The following is a 15890-nucleotide window of genomic DNA, read 5'->3' on the forward strand; positions in this document are numbered from 1 at the left end:
GGGGTAAGAAAAGAAACTAAAGGAATCAGTATTATTTGTTTACATTCACAGTGTAACCACCATCACTATTTAGATCACCAGAAAAGGAAATTCCATACTCATTACACATTATTTCTTCTACCTAAGCCCTGTCAGCACTAACCTTTCTCAGACAGTTTGCGGTTTTAATATTTTACATGAATGAAATAATCTATAATCCATTACATGAACTTTGTGTTTTCCATCTTTCAGAATATTTTAAAATCCATTTGTGTTGTAGCATTTATCTATACTTCATTTCTTTTGATGCTTCTATATGTATTCCACATTTTCTTTATTTACTAGCTAATGTTTCTTCTGTGGGTGGCTATAGATGTTGCTGCTATGAACATTCAAGGACAAGTTTTTGTTTGAGTATTAGTTTTCAGTTCTTTTGAGTATATGCCTCGGTTGAGTCTGCTAGTCTTGTGACAATTTTAATGAACTCCATAACTGTTTTTACACAGAGAATGTACTGCTTATATTTACAGAGCAAGGTGGTATTTATATTTTATTCAAATTAGTCATAGTTTGCTGCTTCTACCAAATCAGATCCCTGCCAGATGACATTTAGATTTTATCATATCAAACTTTTTTGATTGACAGTAGATTTTTTTTTAAAATAGTAAACTTTGTTGTTTAGAACAGGTTTGTGTTCACAGCAAAACCTAACAAAGTGTAGCTATATAGCCTTGTTCTGCCACACACCACCCTTTTCTATTGTAAGCATCAGTAAACCTCCTTCACCACATAAAATTTAGTTACAGTAGTGTTCACGCTTAGTGCTATCCATTCTGGGAGGTTTGATAAATGTATGGCATGTATTTAACATTGTAACATCATATAGGATAATTTCCCTGTCTCTAAAAATCTATGTTCTGCCTCATTATTCTTCATTTTCCCTTAATTTCTGCAGTCACTGGTCCTATTACTACTACAGGTTTTTGCATTTTTCAGAGGATTATATTGTAGAAACCATACCATATGTGACCATTTTTTAAAAAGATTAATTTCTTTAACTTAGTATACATTTAAGTTTCCTCCATGTTTTATCATGGCTTAATAGCTCATTTCTTTGTAGTGTTGAATAATATTAATTTTTCTGTATTTACCAGTTTACTTCTGGAGAAGGTAGATATTTTACTGCTTCCAATTTTTATCAAATGTGAATAAAGTTTCTACAAACATTCAAATATAGGTTTTTCTGTGGATATAAGTTTTCACTTCATAAGATGTAATATTTTCATATGGATATTAATAGTGTATGTTTTTTGAAATGGGCCTGTCTCTGCTTCCATCAGATTTTTAGTGTTTGGTATTTGGGTCAGTCTTGTTAGGAGTTGGATTGCCATTGTTTCTTTTATTGTAATTATTGTTATTTTAATATACTACTGTGCTTTACATTCTTTTGAAAGATTGATTGCAGTTATCCTGAGTTTTGTGTTGGACCTGGGGTGCTAGAGTGTTTTTCCTGTTACTTTTCCATCATCTTCTTTTACCTTATTCTAGATGGCCTGACTAGCAGTATATGCCTCTTTCTGTTCTCTTGCTTTTCTCTCAAAGCAGTATACTACTGTTTCTTATTTCTTATTCAATGTGAAGCTCCACATAGGAACAGAGTAATTTATTGGCTCGCCAGTACCAATCTCAATATTGGCCAAGCACTCTGTACCATATATATATATCATGGTAGTTTCCTAGTCTTACAGTTCCGTCTCTCATGGTAGTTAGGTCCTTTGGTATAAATGGGCTTCCTATTTCATCTCATGCAGTAGCTTGCTTCCATTTTCTTTCTTCTGCCTCTTTCCTGCCTTTGTCTTAGATGTAAATGAGCTTCTTGCTTCCTATAAGAGAGGGTTTCCTGATCCTGAAATGCCTGATGCTACACTAATTGTCATCAGAGAGTTTTGGTAACTAGTAGAAGCAGAGATCCACAACCAAGCTCTGGGCTGAGCTCGGAGAATCCTATGAAGAGAGGGAGGAAGGATTGTACAAACCAGATGTGAGCGTGGGCTCAATGTCATTACAAGGGAATCAGTGGAGACAACTAACCTGAGTTCATAGGAGCTCACAGACACTGGACTGACAGCTTTAGAGTCTGCGTGGAAACAACCTAGACCCTCTACATATCTGTGACAATTGTATAGTTTCATCTACTTGTGGGACTCCTAGCAGTGGGAGTGTAGCTTATCCCTAACACTTTGGCTGGCTTTTGGGAACCTTTTCCTCTTACTGGGTTGTCTTACTAAGCCTTAATACAAGGGGAAGAGCTTGTTCCTACATCAACTTGATATGCCATGCTTTGTTGATATCCAAGGGAGGCCTGCCCCTTTGTGCACGGAAACAGATGAGGAGTTTAATGTGGGGGTCTTGGAGGGAATGGGGGGAGAGGAATGTAAGCAGACTTTTCTGTTCCACCAGCCAGTTCCCAAATATCCATACAGGGACTTATTAATTTTAAATGCTCATATGTTAGCTCATTTTGTTATTAACTAGCTCTTATAACTTAAATTAACCCATATTTCTTATCTACGCTCTTCCACGTAGCTCAGTACATTTTCTCAGTACAAGTTCATCGGCTGTTTCTGTATCTCTTCATGACTCTGCCCTTCTCCTCCCCAGCATTCTCTCTGCCCTGAAACTTCTGCCTAACTACTGGCCATTTAGCTTCTTCATTAAACCAGTCATATTGACAAATACTTACACAATGTAAAGGAATATTCATTTTTCCTCATACATTCCCAATATTATAAAACAGATCATCTGGGGCTGGAGAGATGGTTCTTCCAGAGGATCGTGGTATGATCCCCAGCATTCACCTGGTGGCTCACAACCATCTAACTCCAATCTCAAGGGATCTAATGCAGTTCTGTGACTTGTGGGCACTGCACACCATGCTTCACATAGCCTTCAGTGCAGGCAAAACAAATAAACTATCTATTGTATAGGATTATATATATTATCAGAGGACTTAATATGCAAGGCAAAGGATAAGACCTTTGGAAGGAAACAGGACAGGAAATCCATTTTATTATTATTAATTATTTTATGTATGTTATTTCTGTGTATGTGGTATATATGCATGTTGCAGTGTCCATGTAGGAGATCAAAGGAAAAAATGTAGGAGTCAGTTCTCTCCTGCCATGTGGGTTCTGGGGATTCAATTGAGGTCATCACACTTGGTAGTAAGTGTCTTTACCTGCTAAGCCATCTTACCAGCTCCCTGTAAAAATGATATAGGGACTGGAGAGATGGCTCAGAGGTTAAGAACAATTGCTTCTCTTGCAGAGGGCCTGGAATCAGTACCTAGCACCACATAGCTTCTTACAATTATATTTAACTCTACTTTGAAGGTCTTCTGGTCTCTGAATTCACCAGGCATATGTAGGCAAAACACTGATCCACATTTATTTAAATGTTTTTTTTTATTTTTTTTTATTTAAATGATTTTAGTAAATAGAAACAGAACTATGAGGTGATAGAGGCATTCTCTTTCCCTAAAGTTGTCTTCTCCTTTAGCTTCAGGGTGAAGCCTAAATTCCTTAGCCTGTATGGCCTGGCCCATTATGGTATTTTTTCTGTATATTTAAGTATGGCAATTGTTATATTACAACTTGAGCATTTATGTAACTGCAGAAGAAAATATCTAAAAATAATATTTAAAAATTAATTTGATTATAATTGCCAATTCTGGTGCTCTTGGATACTAATTTATATTAATTAAGAAAATATATTTTTCAATTCAAATAGACCTAAAGTCCTCATCTTAATCTCTAAAAATAGAGGAATTTCCTGTATTAGTTGAGCATTCTCAGTCAGTGTACCCAGGTCAACATGATGGGCTTTGACTTCTCTTAACTGTGACTTTGCCTTCTGTCATCATCAGTTGCCTCTTTTTACCTCTCCTGTATAAAAAGCCCTCTGATGAACTTAAAATTTTTGTTTTGTAGATTGTTCGTAGTGTATTTATGATTGGTGGTAATAGTCTTGTGGATTTTGAGTTTTTAAACAGGGTCATTTTCTCAGTAGTGTGCCATGAAAATTGTTGGATAGTGTTATCTGAAGGTTTTCTTATATCCTTCTCAAGAAATATATGTTGGCATTCTCAATTTGTGAATAAAGTAGCCACATTGAATTAATAAGCAGTATTGACACCCGTCAAATAGTTAATATGCATACATTATTTAATGTTTTGTTTGTTTCATCATTTCAAACAACAGTCTTCTGCAGTTATTGGAATCATTTAAGCCATTTATCAAAGTGGTATTATTTAGTGACAAAGTTGGGACATGAACTCAGGTTTACAAGTCTTCACTTTTTATATTTTATTCTCTGCATCATTGAATTGTTCCAAGATTCCATCTCTCAAGTTTTTCTTCTTCTTGGGTACAGGATACTTGCTGATAAGAGATTGTTATTGCTATAATTAACTGGTTCTTCTGATGGAAAATTTTTAGAAAGCTAATCTTAAGACTTGCATCTGCCAATTATGAAGAAAACTGATCCTCTTCTCAATTACCTGAGGTTTCTGAACACTAAAGAAGGAATCCAGCAATCATGACTGCAGACAAAATATGCTGGTTCAAAGGGAAAATATAGATGCCTCTGGTCATGAAGTACCTAACTTGAAGCCTCTAGATTTTCTTTCTTCGCTCTTGAAATGGCCATAGAAATTGTCTTATTACATATCAGTTTTAGGAATATCAGAGAACACAGAACACATGAATGTCAGAATTACTTATAATACAACAGTGCTAAGATATTCTGAAAGCATTCTAAGTCTTTATTTCCTTAAAGAGGATTTTGAATATTCAATAATAGTCTTTAATTTCTTTGCATGTGATGTAGAATGCTGATAATTTCAAAATCTCATCTATAGATATCTCTTTAATAGTTTTAGCTTTATTGTGAGGTATACTGAATGTTTTGTTAAGAATTTAAAGTATTTATTCTGCTGTTTTAGGTTGGTGATGTAGTAGAAGTACAGGCAGATGAAACCTTTCCCTGTGATCTTATTCTTCTGTCGTCCTGCACAACTGATGGAACCTGTTATGTCACTACAGCTAGTCTTGATGGTGAATCTAATTGTAAGGTAATGGAGATTAAACCTGACCTGAGCATTTTATTCTCAGAATGATTATTGAGATAGTTCTGTGTCCTAACACTCCTAAATCCCTTACCTCACTTTTGCTATTCATGTAAGTTTTATATTTGAAGACAGCAGTTATGTAATTATATTTGAGCTTCTAAGTAAACACCCACCTTGGAGAATAGGTTTGCATTGTGGGGGATAGGGTGGGGGATCATGCCCTAACCAAAAGCCATCAAAATCATTGATGCAATTCAATTAATATTTGATTTATGCTTTTTGTTTGTATTTTTGTTGTACTTAGGACTGAATTCTTGGCTCACACTTGCACACTAGAACTACTACTGAGCTATTTTACTACCCTAGACTTTTATAAATGAGAATACTTGTGAGCTAAACTACATAACTACAAAAATAACTTCAAGTATTTTGTAACTTTATAGTTCATCTATTTTTAATTTTTTAAGAGTTGCATATTTTTGTTTAAAAGGTTTATTCTGGGTCTGGAGAAATAGTGCTACAGTTAAGAGCACAAACTGTTCTTCTAGTAGACGTAGGTTCAATTCCCAGCTCACAACCAGCTGTGATTACAGCTGCATGGGATCCAACTCCCTGACCTGCTTGGACACTAGGCACATACGTGATACACAGATGTATGTGTAGCCAAAACATCCATACACATAAAATTAAATAAATCAATTCATGTGATAACTATTCTAATATGGAGTAATTTGGTTACATGCATTCATACCTTAGGATATAGTTTAATAAATGTTGTATTTTATTGTTATCCAGTAGGAATTTTAAGTACGTTATAGTCAATTCAATCAGAATGGGAGATAATTTACTTTGCTGGTACTTTTTGGCCTTTTCCATCCAGTGTTCCATGGGACATAAAGACTTATCTTTTCTGTGCTGCCTTTAAGGAGTATGGCAGCCTTGGAGTCCAGCTCCCAGAATTGCACCTAGAGTTGCAGAAAAGAATACCTTCAGAACAGCAGGGACTTAGGAAAATTTCCTATGTGAAGAAAAAAAAAAGACTCATACACAATCTGAGGGTTATGCTCTTTTTATTTCCAGCTCTTGTTCTCTCCAGTTCCAATTCTCTAGTTCTAATTCTCTCGGTCCAATTCTCTCTAGCTTTTTTGTTCACCGGTCTTATATGTACACATTCAACAACAAACTTTTTTCAATAAAAATGTTATACAAACTACATTGAAGTTAGTGAGTAACCATAACAACTCCGGCTTCAAGGTTCCTGGTGTACATGTTATGACCTGAGACTGGGGGCATAGTGCCTGGTGAGAGAAGCTGCTGAAGGATTTGTGCAGGGAGTAGGTTTTAATCAACCAGACTTAGCAAGAGGTTTTAAACCAGCTAAATATATGTAGCTTGTCTTAGACTGTGGAGAAACTGTTGTTTCTTATGTTAGTCTGGGTAAAGAAACAAAATAGGCTTCTAAGTGTCTTAACAGTCCTTGTGGGACAATAGATCTAGTAATGAAGCATATCTTAGTATATTTATGTTCAATAAAATTACACAGCTTAATGGGAAGTCATCTTCCTGATCATCCACAGATAGATGTGCCCATAAGATTGAAATGTAATCATGAGATCACATGAACAAATTACATGAAAATGCATGGTAATGGGGATTCCCCAGCTGGTTTTGCACATGTGAATTTACAGACAGAAACAGCCAGTTTCCAGAGTCAGTGGTCCCATAAGTCTTGCTTGAACAGGGTTCTCTCCATCAGAGAATAATTCATCTGGTGGGTTGACATCTGAATTATCAATTGCCATCTGCTGTATTTGTGTCATGGCCCTCAACAGCTCGTTACAAAGGAGTAATTCTGGTTTGGCGTAGCTTTTAATCTCAGTACTTGAGAGGCAGGAAAAGATAAATCTCTGTGAGTTTGAGGCCAGCCTGATCTACATAGGGGATTCTGTATGGAGAGATCCTGTTTAAAAGAAAAAAAGTAGTAATACTAATGAGCTCACCACTTGGTATATGTTTGGGAAGGTCTCCTATTTGTTTTTTCCCTGTAGAATTAAGGAGTAGAATCAGAATGTGAAATAAAAGCTTTACTTGTTACTATTTACTGATTTTGTGTTCAAGCAAATGATACTAAATTACTGGTGTCTTAGCTGTTCAAAAACTGAGTTATATTTTAGGGATTATTAAGATAGAGAAATCTGTGTAAAGATTCTCTAATATTGAGAATATTGTTTAGAGGAAGAAAATTTTCGGTTTTCTTTTATTCATTAAGTAGCAATAAATCAAAAATTTTAAAGTCAGGCAGTAGTTTTAAATGTAAAGCAAGAAGTTCTCTAATATTCCTAAAGACTATGTTAACAGCTTTCCCTTGTGCATAAGTGTTGTAATACTTGAATCTGCATTAGCCCTTGTTGACAGTTTATAAATAGGTTCATTGGATCTTGTCTTGCATTTTGGATGAATTAAGAGTATAGTACATATATGTAGAATATCTTAATCATTGAATATAAGACATTAGCTTTCTGTTACTATATAAAATATACCCATATTGAACAGTTTCAGAATCTTTATAAACTGTTTATGTAATGGAACCATTAATTTTTTTCAAATCTTGCTTTTATATATAAGAGAAAAAATATATTAAAACCTTCTTGGGGATTTCAGTTAATTATATGCATGCTACAAATGTAATATTCTCCAGTGTCAGTGTCAAGGAAAGTTTTTGTTTTTCTTTTACCTTTGAAATCCTTTTGGAGCAGGTTACCTGTGTATTTGTAATGTATTTTAAGAGTAGTGTCCTGTAATTCATTTGGTGTAGAATGTCCATCAACATTTGTAATATTCTGCTTAACCCTCTTACTCTAAAATGTGCTGTTTCTGAAATAAGTTGGCTATAAAGTTACAAAAAAGAAATACTTTATATTTGATTATCTTGTGCTTTCATATAGACACATTATGCAGTACGAGATACCATTGAACTGTGTACAGCCGAATCCATTGATAACCTCCGAGCAGCAATTGAATGTGAACAGCCTCAACCTGACCTCTACAAGTAAGCATCTTGTTTTACTTTATTGCTGTCCTTTGACTCTGCTTCTTTTTTGTCACCAGTAAAGCAAAAAAATACCCATTACTTATTTACCAGTCTACTCTTGTGTATATTTTTATGAGCTGTTCTTCCTCTTGGAAAGGAAATTAATCAAATGAGCATTGCTCACTACCAGCCTAAGGTAATTCATTACGGGCCCAGACATCCTACTTTCTTTTCCTTTTCTTTTTGTTACTTGTAAACATGGCTATCAGGTTTTTTTTTTTTTTTTTAAGAAGCCTCATCTATTAGACTAATGGAGTTCCAGGAGTCAATTAAAACAAAAATAAACCTTTTGCATCTTATCTAGTGTGAAACAAGAAAGAGGATATGGGACACTGCAGTTAGTAGGCACACTATCATTTCTTGTTAATGATGATGATGAACTAAAGATTGCAAATAGGCTGTTTGATGCTCACAGGCTATTAAATTCATGGATCTGTAAACTGTTATGTTTTCTTCTGGCTCATGGATGCAGGTTTTCTTGATTAACATTCATTGGGGGTTGTCAAAAATTGGCCTTAGTGTCTAGGACTGGTTAGTTTAATTAGGGTGTGGTACTGCTGAGGGTTTGGTAATAGTTTTTAATTCATTCCATTCTATACCACCGTTGCAGATAACATCCACTATATGGGCAAGCCATCATGTTAATTCATGTTGTTGGTCAAATAGAGGACCAAATGAATGGATTTGGTTTACTCTAGTTAGGGTTAGGAATAGTAAAGAAATATATCCTACTATGAGAATGTTGATCCCCTCCCCCACAGTTTATTCCTTGTTTTTTCTTTCTCTTTTGTATGTTTTGATACTAAGAACTACAGCCACAAGCAAAAACAAAAACAAAAAAAACTTTCTCCACCTTCAAGTAACTAATGAATAAAGGATATCAATCAATAAAGTTAAGCTTATAGTACAGTAATAAAGATGTACACAAATTCCATGAAGTTCCAGAAAAGGGAGTGACCTATTCTACCTGATAATATATGTATACGTTTCACACACACATATACATATTCATATTTATAAGGGAAATTCCCAGATTTTAAAGTTGCCTTAAATATGAAGGATAATTTAGGATAGACAAGGTTATTCTAATTTACCTAAGCTGAATCCCTTCAATATGACTTTAAAATACCAAGTATTTCTACCACTCTGATAGAAATCATGCGTACTATATTTATCAAATTCAATGATCTTTCTTAGGGCAAGGAATCTGCCCTTTTAGTTTATTCTGTTTCAGCATTTTTCTAGTACAGTACTTTCACAATTAACATAGAATGAATGGATAGATCTTCCTATTTTGTATATAAAAGCATTTAAATTGAGGCACTACAGAGATTACTCAGTGATTAACAGAACGTATAACACACACATTGGACTTGTCATAACCACCTATAGCTCTGGGGGATCTGATACCTCTGACTTCTTTGGTTAGCTGAACAAACACAGAGATACACATGTTCATACAATGAAAAATAAACATGTTTTTAAAATGCAGCATAAATTTTGATTGGTAAGGATGTGGATATGAATCTGTAAGAAGTTACAGGGCTGAATATTATCAAAATAAAATACATTTATGATATAGAAATTCTCAAAGAATGAATAAAATATTTGAAAATCAAAATGTTTTAAAATTATTTGAACTGTATATTACTTTTCTATGAAGAAAACACCATACTGCAAATTACAAAGTAAGTATAAAAGTCTCACTAAGGAGGGGTTAGGCTGTTCTATCCTTTTTTTGCAGAATTATAGGTTAAGTGTTTGGATCAGGTCAATTGCCAAATACAAACATTTTCAAGTTTACATAATCAAGTATTCCTTGTGTGTAGTTGTCAAAAATTGAACCTGTGACTAATACCAGTGTCACCTGAGAGTATGACAAAGAAGTTTAAGGATGGGACCCAGAATTCTGAGGTTTAAGTAAGATTCTTTCTACCCCCTGTGATTCATAAGCAGCTCATGTATAAAAACCATTGAACTAATCATTTCAAAAATTGTATATAGTATCAGAAACCATTACTAATCACATGAATCTAAAATAAAAGCCACAGTGTTTATAGAAAGGTATCATATGATGTGTTGTGTATATGTATAATACCAAGTAGAATTCTATTAATTTAAAATACTTGTTTATACTTATTATTTTAAAGATTCGATTTAAATGTTATATAGTTTATAAGTTCAATGTAACTTTTTTCCAGATGCTTAATAGAATTTTAAATTCAGTCTTATATTTTTATTATTTATAATCTGATGAATTTCTAATTGCTGGTATTTAGATTTTCACACTTGCTATTATGTTTTGTTTTTGTTTTTAACAGGTTTGTTGGGCGAATCAGTATCTATAGTAATAGTATTGAGGCTGTTGCCAGGTTAGTTGGTTATTTCTTTTAAAAACTATCCTATTGGGAGGAGGAATATTTTTCTTTTAAACCCAATAAAATAGTCAAATGCCTTTCCTTAAATAAAGTGAAAGGAAGAGAGCTAAGTAACCTTGTGATTAGTTGGGCAATGGTGATCAGGTCTCTTTGTGTTGGGTAGAAGATTATTATTGAAATAATTTATAGACTTTCTAAAAGAACAGAGCTCCATGGGAACAGCCAAATGTTCAATCAGTAGAGACACTTGCCACGAAAACCTAGCTACCTGAGACCAATTCCCAGAAACTACTTTAAACATAGAAGGAGAGAAATGACTCCATAAAGGTATCCTCTGACCACACATACATACTCTGTGCATGTGCACCAACATAAGCATAATAATTATATACAGAAAAGTTTTAGCTTAAAAAAAAAAAGAAGAAGCTGGGCGGTGATGGCATACACCTTTAATGCCAGAACTCAGGGAGACAGAGGCAGGCAGATCCCTGTGAGTTCAAGGCCAGCCTGGTCTACAGAGAGAGTTCCAGGACTGCCAGAGATATACAGAGAAATCCTGTCTTGAAAAAGAAAAAAGAAATAAAAGAAAAAATAAAATACATAAAATAGCAGCGCTCTGTACCTGTTGACTGCTTTTCCAAACCTGTTCTAGATAATCACATATGTTTTCCTTGGTTGTATGGTGGCTGACAAGCTTGAACATAAAGCTGGAAAATAGTTTATGGGAGAGTAATTGAAAGTCTAGGCAGTGAGGAAAATGCTGGAATTACTTGGACCTAAATAAAATGTAAAGTTAATCATTTATAAGGCATTCAAACAAACAGGATGCTTTCTTTTCTCTCTTATTACATAGTTAATTGTCTCATCTTTTCCACTTTGCCTTGATCTCCCAGAAGTCAGGTTCATTCTCTACAAAGATGCCATTGTGTTTTTGCAGCTTGGCATTTGCCTTCCCAGACTTTTATCTGTGACCCTCTTTTTCTTACTTCTTATAGCTCTTGTCTTGCTCTCTATAAGTCATAATCTTTTGATCTTTCTTTACCTCTGTGTGTTACTGGCTACCATGGTACTATGCTCCCATCTGGCTGTATCCTCAAGTCACTTCAGATGGAGGGATCATTCTGTTCATCCTAGGGAGTAAGCTTATGGTAGAGATAGATACATTCTAAACCCCTTGGAGAATAGATGTGTGTCAGGGCATCTGTCCCCAGTAATGATGACATTGTACATTGTTTCAATAAACTGTGCTTGTTTTTCACTTAGATCTTTGGGACCTGAAAATCTTTTGCTGAAAGGAGCTACACTTAAAAATACCAAGAAGATATATGGTGAACAACTTTGAAAATATGTTGTTAAAATGTGTTTCATAAAGCTTGTGAATAGCGCATGTTTAAAAGTCAACATGGCAGATACCTGCCTTTCATTCTCAGTGTATATTTATGTGTTGATAATTTACAAGATAAATTAATGAGTATGATACTTTATATAATTTAAATTTTAATATAAGTGATAGATCAGCCAATGAGTATGAAATACTTAGAATTCTTACCCTTATAAACTGTGAAGAATTCACAGAACCAAACAACCAGGTTATTTTATATTCTGTTATTCTTTAGGAGTTGCTGTTTACACTGGGATGGAAACCAAAATGGCTTTGAACTACCAAGGGAAATCTCAGAAACGTTCTGCTGTTGAAAAGTTAGTATGTACCACAAATTTTGTTTAGGCATTCTTGATTGAAATAGTTATTTCTTCAGTAACTCCAAATAACAATACAGAAAGTCATCATCCACAATAATAGCAGCTACCATTTTAAGCACTTGTTTTTGTTCCTGAAGCAGTCCTCACTGATTTATGTCTTCATTTGATTCAGTCCTCTAAATAATCCTATGAAATAATTTATGTTAGACTCTTTCAACAATACAAGTGAAGAAACAGTCTCTAAGATAATAAATAAATTAACTAAGCTTGCATAGGTTTAAATGTCACCATTTACCTTAACTGTAAATTCATTTCCTTTTGTTACTGAATTTGGGGTCCTTTTGTTGGTATGTGCAAGTTGATTCTACAATATTGTTCTAGTAGACATTGGAGTAGTATCTGGTAGATCATTAAGACAGGTGCCACTACCAGGGCTTTTTAAGTTTAATTTAAATTTTATGTGGTTATTTATATGTATGTGTATTACAGTCTCATGCAGCCCAAGATGGTTTTAAATTAGCTACATGAGCTTGAGGATGATCTTGATTTTGTAATCCTCTTGCTTCCTCCTCCCAACTACTGGGATTTTAGGTACTACCAGGACAGACACACGTCTTTCTTTATAGGCATGCATATGACTCATTGTGCCTTATCCAGAACTTTATTTTGAAATAATGCTAAGAGAATATATGCTGAGCTAAAGGTTCACATTTACTATTCTACCTTTAGTTTGAAATATTTAGTCTTTTGGGGAGAAGATACCAACTACACTTTCCATAGAAGTTAAGTAGGTATAATACATATGGATATGTATGTTTCCACTTATTTTAAAATGTGTGCTTGAAAAGCCAGACATTGTTCCATGGGGAACATTAGTGATCAATAAACAGTTCAGGGCTAGATTTTCCATTTTGCCATTTAACAGTTATTCTTTGGCTGTGATAATTAAGATTCTTATGTAAAATTTGGGATATGATTATTATAATGTACACAGGAGAATCTTTAGTTAATACTAAACTAAATCAAAATAATTTAAATTTTTATTTTGCTTATGTCTTAAGTAATGAGACATAATATCTTACTTTTCAGATCTATTAATGCCTTCTTGATTGTTTATTTATTCATCTTACTGACCAAAGCTGCAGTATGCACAACTCTAAAGTATGTGTGGCAAAGTACTCCCTACAATGATGAACCTTGGTATAATCAAAAGACTCAAAAGGAACGGGAAACTTTTAAGGTAATTAACTTGCTATGAGGGACTAGGCTATCCTTTACTGAAATACTGCTCAGAAAAATGTTACCTTTTGATTTAGATTTAATTTTGTTCCTTTATATATGTCTATGCTTGTTTCTAACCTTTTAAGGGACTAGAAAAAATAATGAGCTTTCTAGCATTTTAATTCAATACGAACTTGTGCAATATCTACATATAAACTTCGAGTATTCTTATTTATGGATGGGAGGAACATAGGACTTAAGGAGGTGAATAAGTATTAAATTGGAAAGTATATACATCGAAAATGTAGATAAAATTCAGAGTGTTCTAAAATGTTCCTTGTTGTTGTTGTTTGCTTTTTTTAGACATGGTTTCTCTGTGTAACAGTCCTGGCTATCCTAGAACTTGCTTTGTGAACCAGGCTATCTTCAAACTCACAGAGATCTGTCCACCTCTGCCTTCTGAGTGCTGAGATTAAAGTTGTGTTCCACCACCACCCAGTTTAAAATGTTCTTAATACTAATAATTTTGACTATAATGATATAGTGTCATTAGGAAATTTTTTATGTTAATAGTGTGCTAAGAATTGGAATGGAAAGAAAACAAATTTGTATTTATCTGAAGAGGCCATGAATCGAATTAACATGCACTATCTCTTATTTTAGGTTTTGAAAATGTTCACCGACTTTTTATCATTCATGGTACTCTTCAACTTTATTATTCCTGTCTCCATGTATGTCACAGTAGAAATGCAGAAATTTTTAGGCTCATTTTTTATTTCATGGGATAAAGACTTTTTTGATGAAGAAATTAATGAAGGAGCCTTAGTTAACACATCAGACCTTAATGAAGAACTTGGTCAGGTGAGAACACAGTTTTTACTTAAATTAAACTAATACAGTAAAAATCTTTTCTAGTCTGGATACCAATATATGTAAATGACTTAGGATTTCTATTGCTATAAAGAGACACTATAACCACTGCAGTTCTTCCACAGGAAAACATTTAATTGGGACTATCGTACAGTTTCAGAGATTAAGTCCATTATCTTCTTGGTGGAAAGCATGGACTTGGTACTGGAGAAGGAGCTAAGAGTTCTGCATCTTGATCATCAAGCAGCAGAAGTGAATGCTGCACTAGGCCTAGCTTGAGCATATGAGACTTTAAATAGAATCCCCTTCCTCCAACAAGGCAACACCAATTCCAACAAGGTCTCACCTCCTAAAATAGTACTATTATTACCTATGGACCTATGGGGGCCAGTTTTATTCAAACCACTACTTTCTACTCCCTGACCCCCATAGGTTTGTAGCCATATAGTAATGCAAAAGGCATTTAGTATAACTTCAGAAGTCTCCGTAGTCTATCAGTCTCAACAATATTTAAAATCCAAAGTTCAAAATCTCTTCTGAGGTTATCTCTTAACTGTAATCCCCTGTAAAATAAAAATGAAAAACATACTTTCATTATACAGTGACACAGGATATACCTTACTATTCCAAAAGGGAGGGAAGGGAACATAGTGAGGAAACGTTGGACCAAAGTGGGACCAAGAATCAGCTATGCAAATTCCAACTTTTGCATTTCCATGTCTGATGTCAAAGCCTTTTTCAAGAAGATTTACAATTTCTTTTAACTTTGTTGACCGTAACACACTTCTTTCTCTTGGGCTAATTAGACTCCATTAGCAGCATTCTTTGGCAGGTATAGTTGACTTTCTTTTGTACCACCAGTTCCAAAACAATGGCACAGAGACTTTTTAGAAATTGTGAAAGCTTGGCCTTAGCTTAGGCTTGTTCCCAACAAGCTCTTAAAACTTAACTTGTTTATATTAATCTATGCTCTGCCATGTGGTTTGTTACTTCTCCTCAGTATAGTATGTCCCACTTTTTCTATGTCTGGTTGGTGAATCCCCCCTCAGATTTTTTCTCCCAAGTTCCTTTCTCTCCCTCTGGAAGTCCTGCTTATCTTCTCCTATTTAGCTATTGGCATTCAGCTCTTTACTAAACCAATCAGAAGGTGCCTTGGCAGAGATACTCTTCACAGTGCAGAAAAAAGATTATCCCACATTGTTTTTCCCTTTTTGTCTAAATAAAAAGGAAAGATTTTAATTCTAACACAAAAACTATATACAGTAAGAACAATTATCAGGTAAGAATTACATTCACAATGTCTAGTCCATCTGTATTTGGCAAATTCGGAGAAAGTACTGTATTATCTATCCTGTTTTGATGACTCCAAAGTTTTATGCCTAAACTACTTTCTATTAAAGCTTGTATTATCAATCTAAAAATATCCTTTTAGACCTTAAAACATCTTCTTAGATAAATAACCTTTATAAGCTTTACCTCTCTTTTGTGACTTTTTTTAATTTGGTAGCAAAGAAAATGGTAA

General features: G+C 34.3%; 1 protein-coding gene across 6 annotated transcripts in view; it reads left to right on the top strand.

Annotated features, from left to right (window-relative positions):
- Positions 1-15890, top strand: part of Atp11c (ATPase phospholipid transporting 11C) — a 188158-nt gene that overhangs the window by 103928 nt on the left and 68340 nt on the right. For all 6 annotated transcript variants that reach the window (XM_050159636.1, XM_050159639.1, XM_050159640.1 and 3 more), the window contains exons 6-12: positions 4982-5110; positions 8053-8156; positions 10520-10570; positions 11840-11904; positions 12193-12274; positions 13367-13517; positions 14162-14359. In XM_050159636.1, coding sequence (XP_050015593.1) covers positions 4982-5110; positions 8053-8156; positions 10520-10570; positions 11840-11904; positions 12193-12274; positions 13367-13517; positions 14162-14359 — 780 coding nt within the window. The remainder of the gene's footprint in view (positions 1-4981; positions 5111-8052; positions 8157-10519; positions 10571-11839; positions 11905-12192; positions 12275-13366; positions 13518-14161; positions 14360-15890) is intronic.

Source organism: Alexandromys fortis, unplaced genomic scaffold (assembly GCF_014885135.2).
Source record: "Alexandromys fortis isolate MF-2015 unplaced genomic scaffold, M_Fortis_MF-2015_v1.1 scaffold_95, whole genome shotgun sequence".
NCBI classification, from domain to species: Eukaryota; Metazoa; Chordata; class Mammalia; order Rodentia; family Cricetidae; genus Alexandromys; species Alexandromys fortis.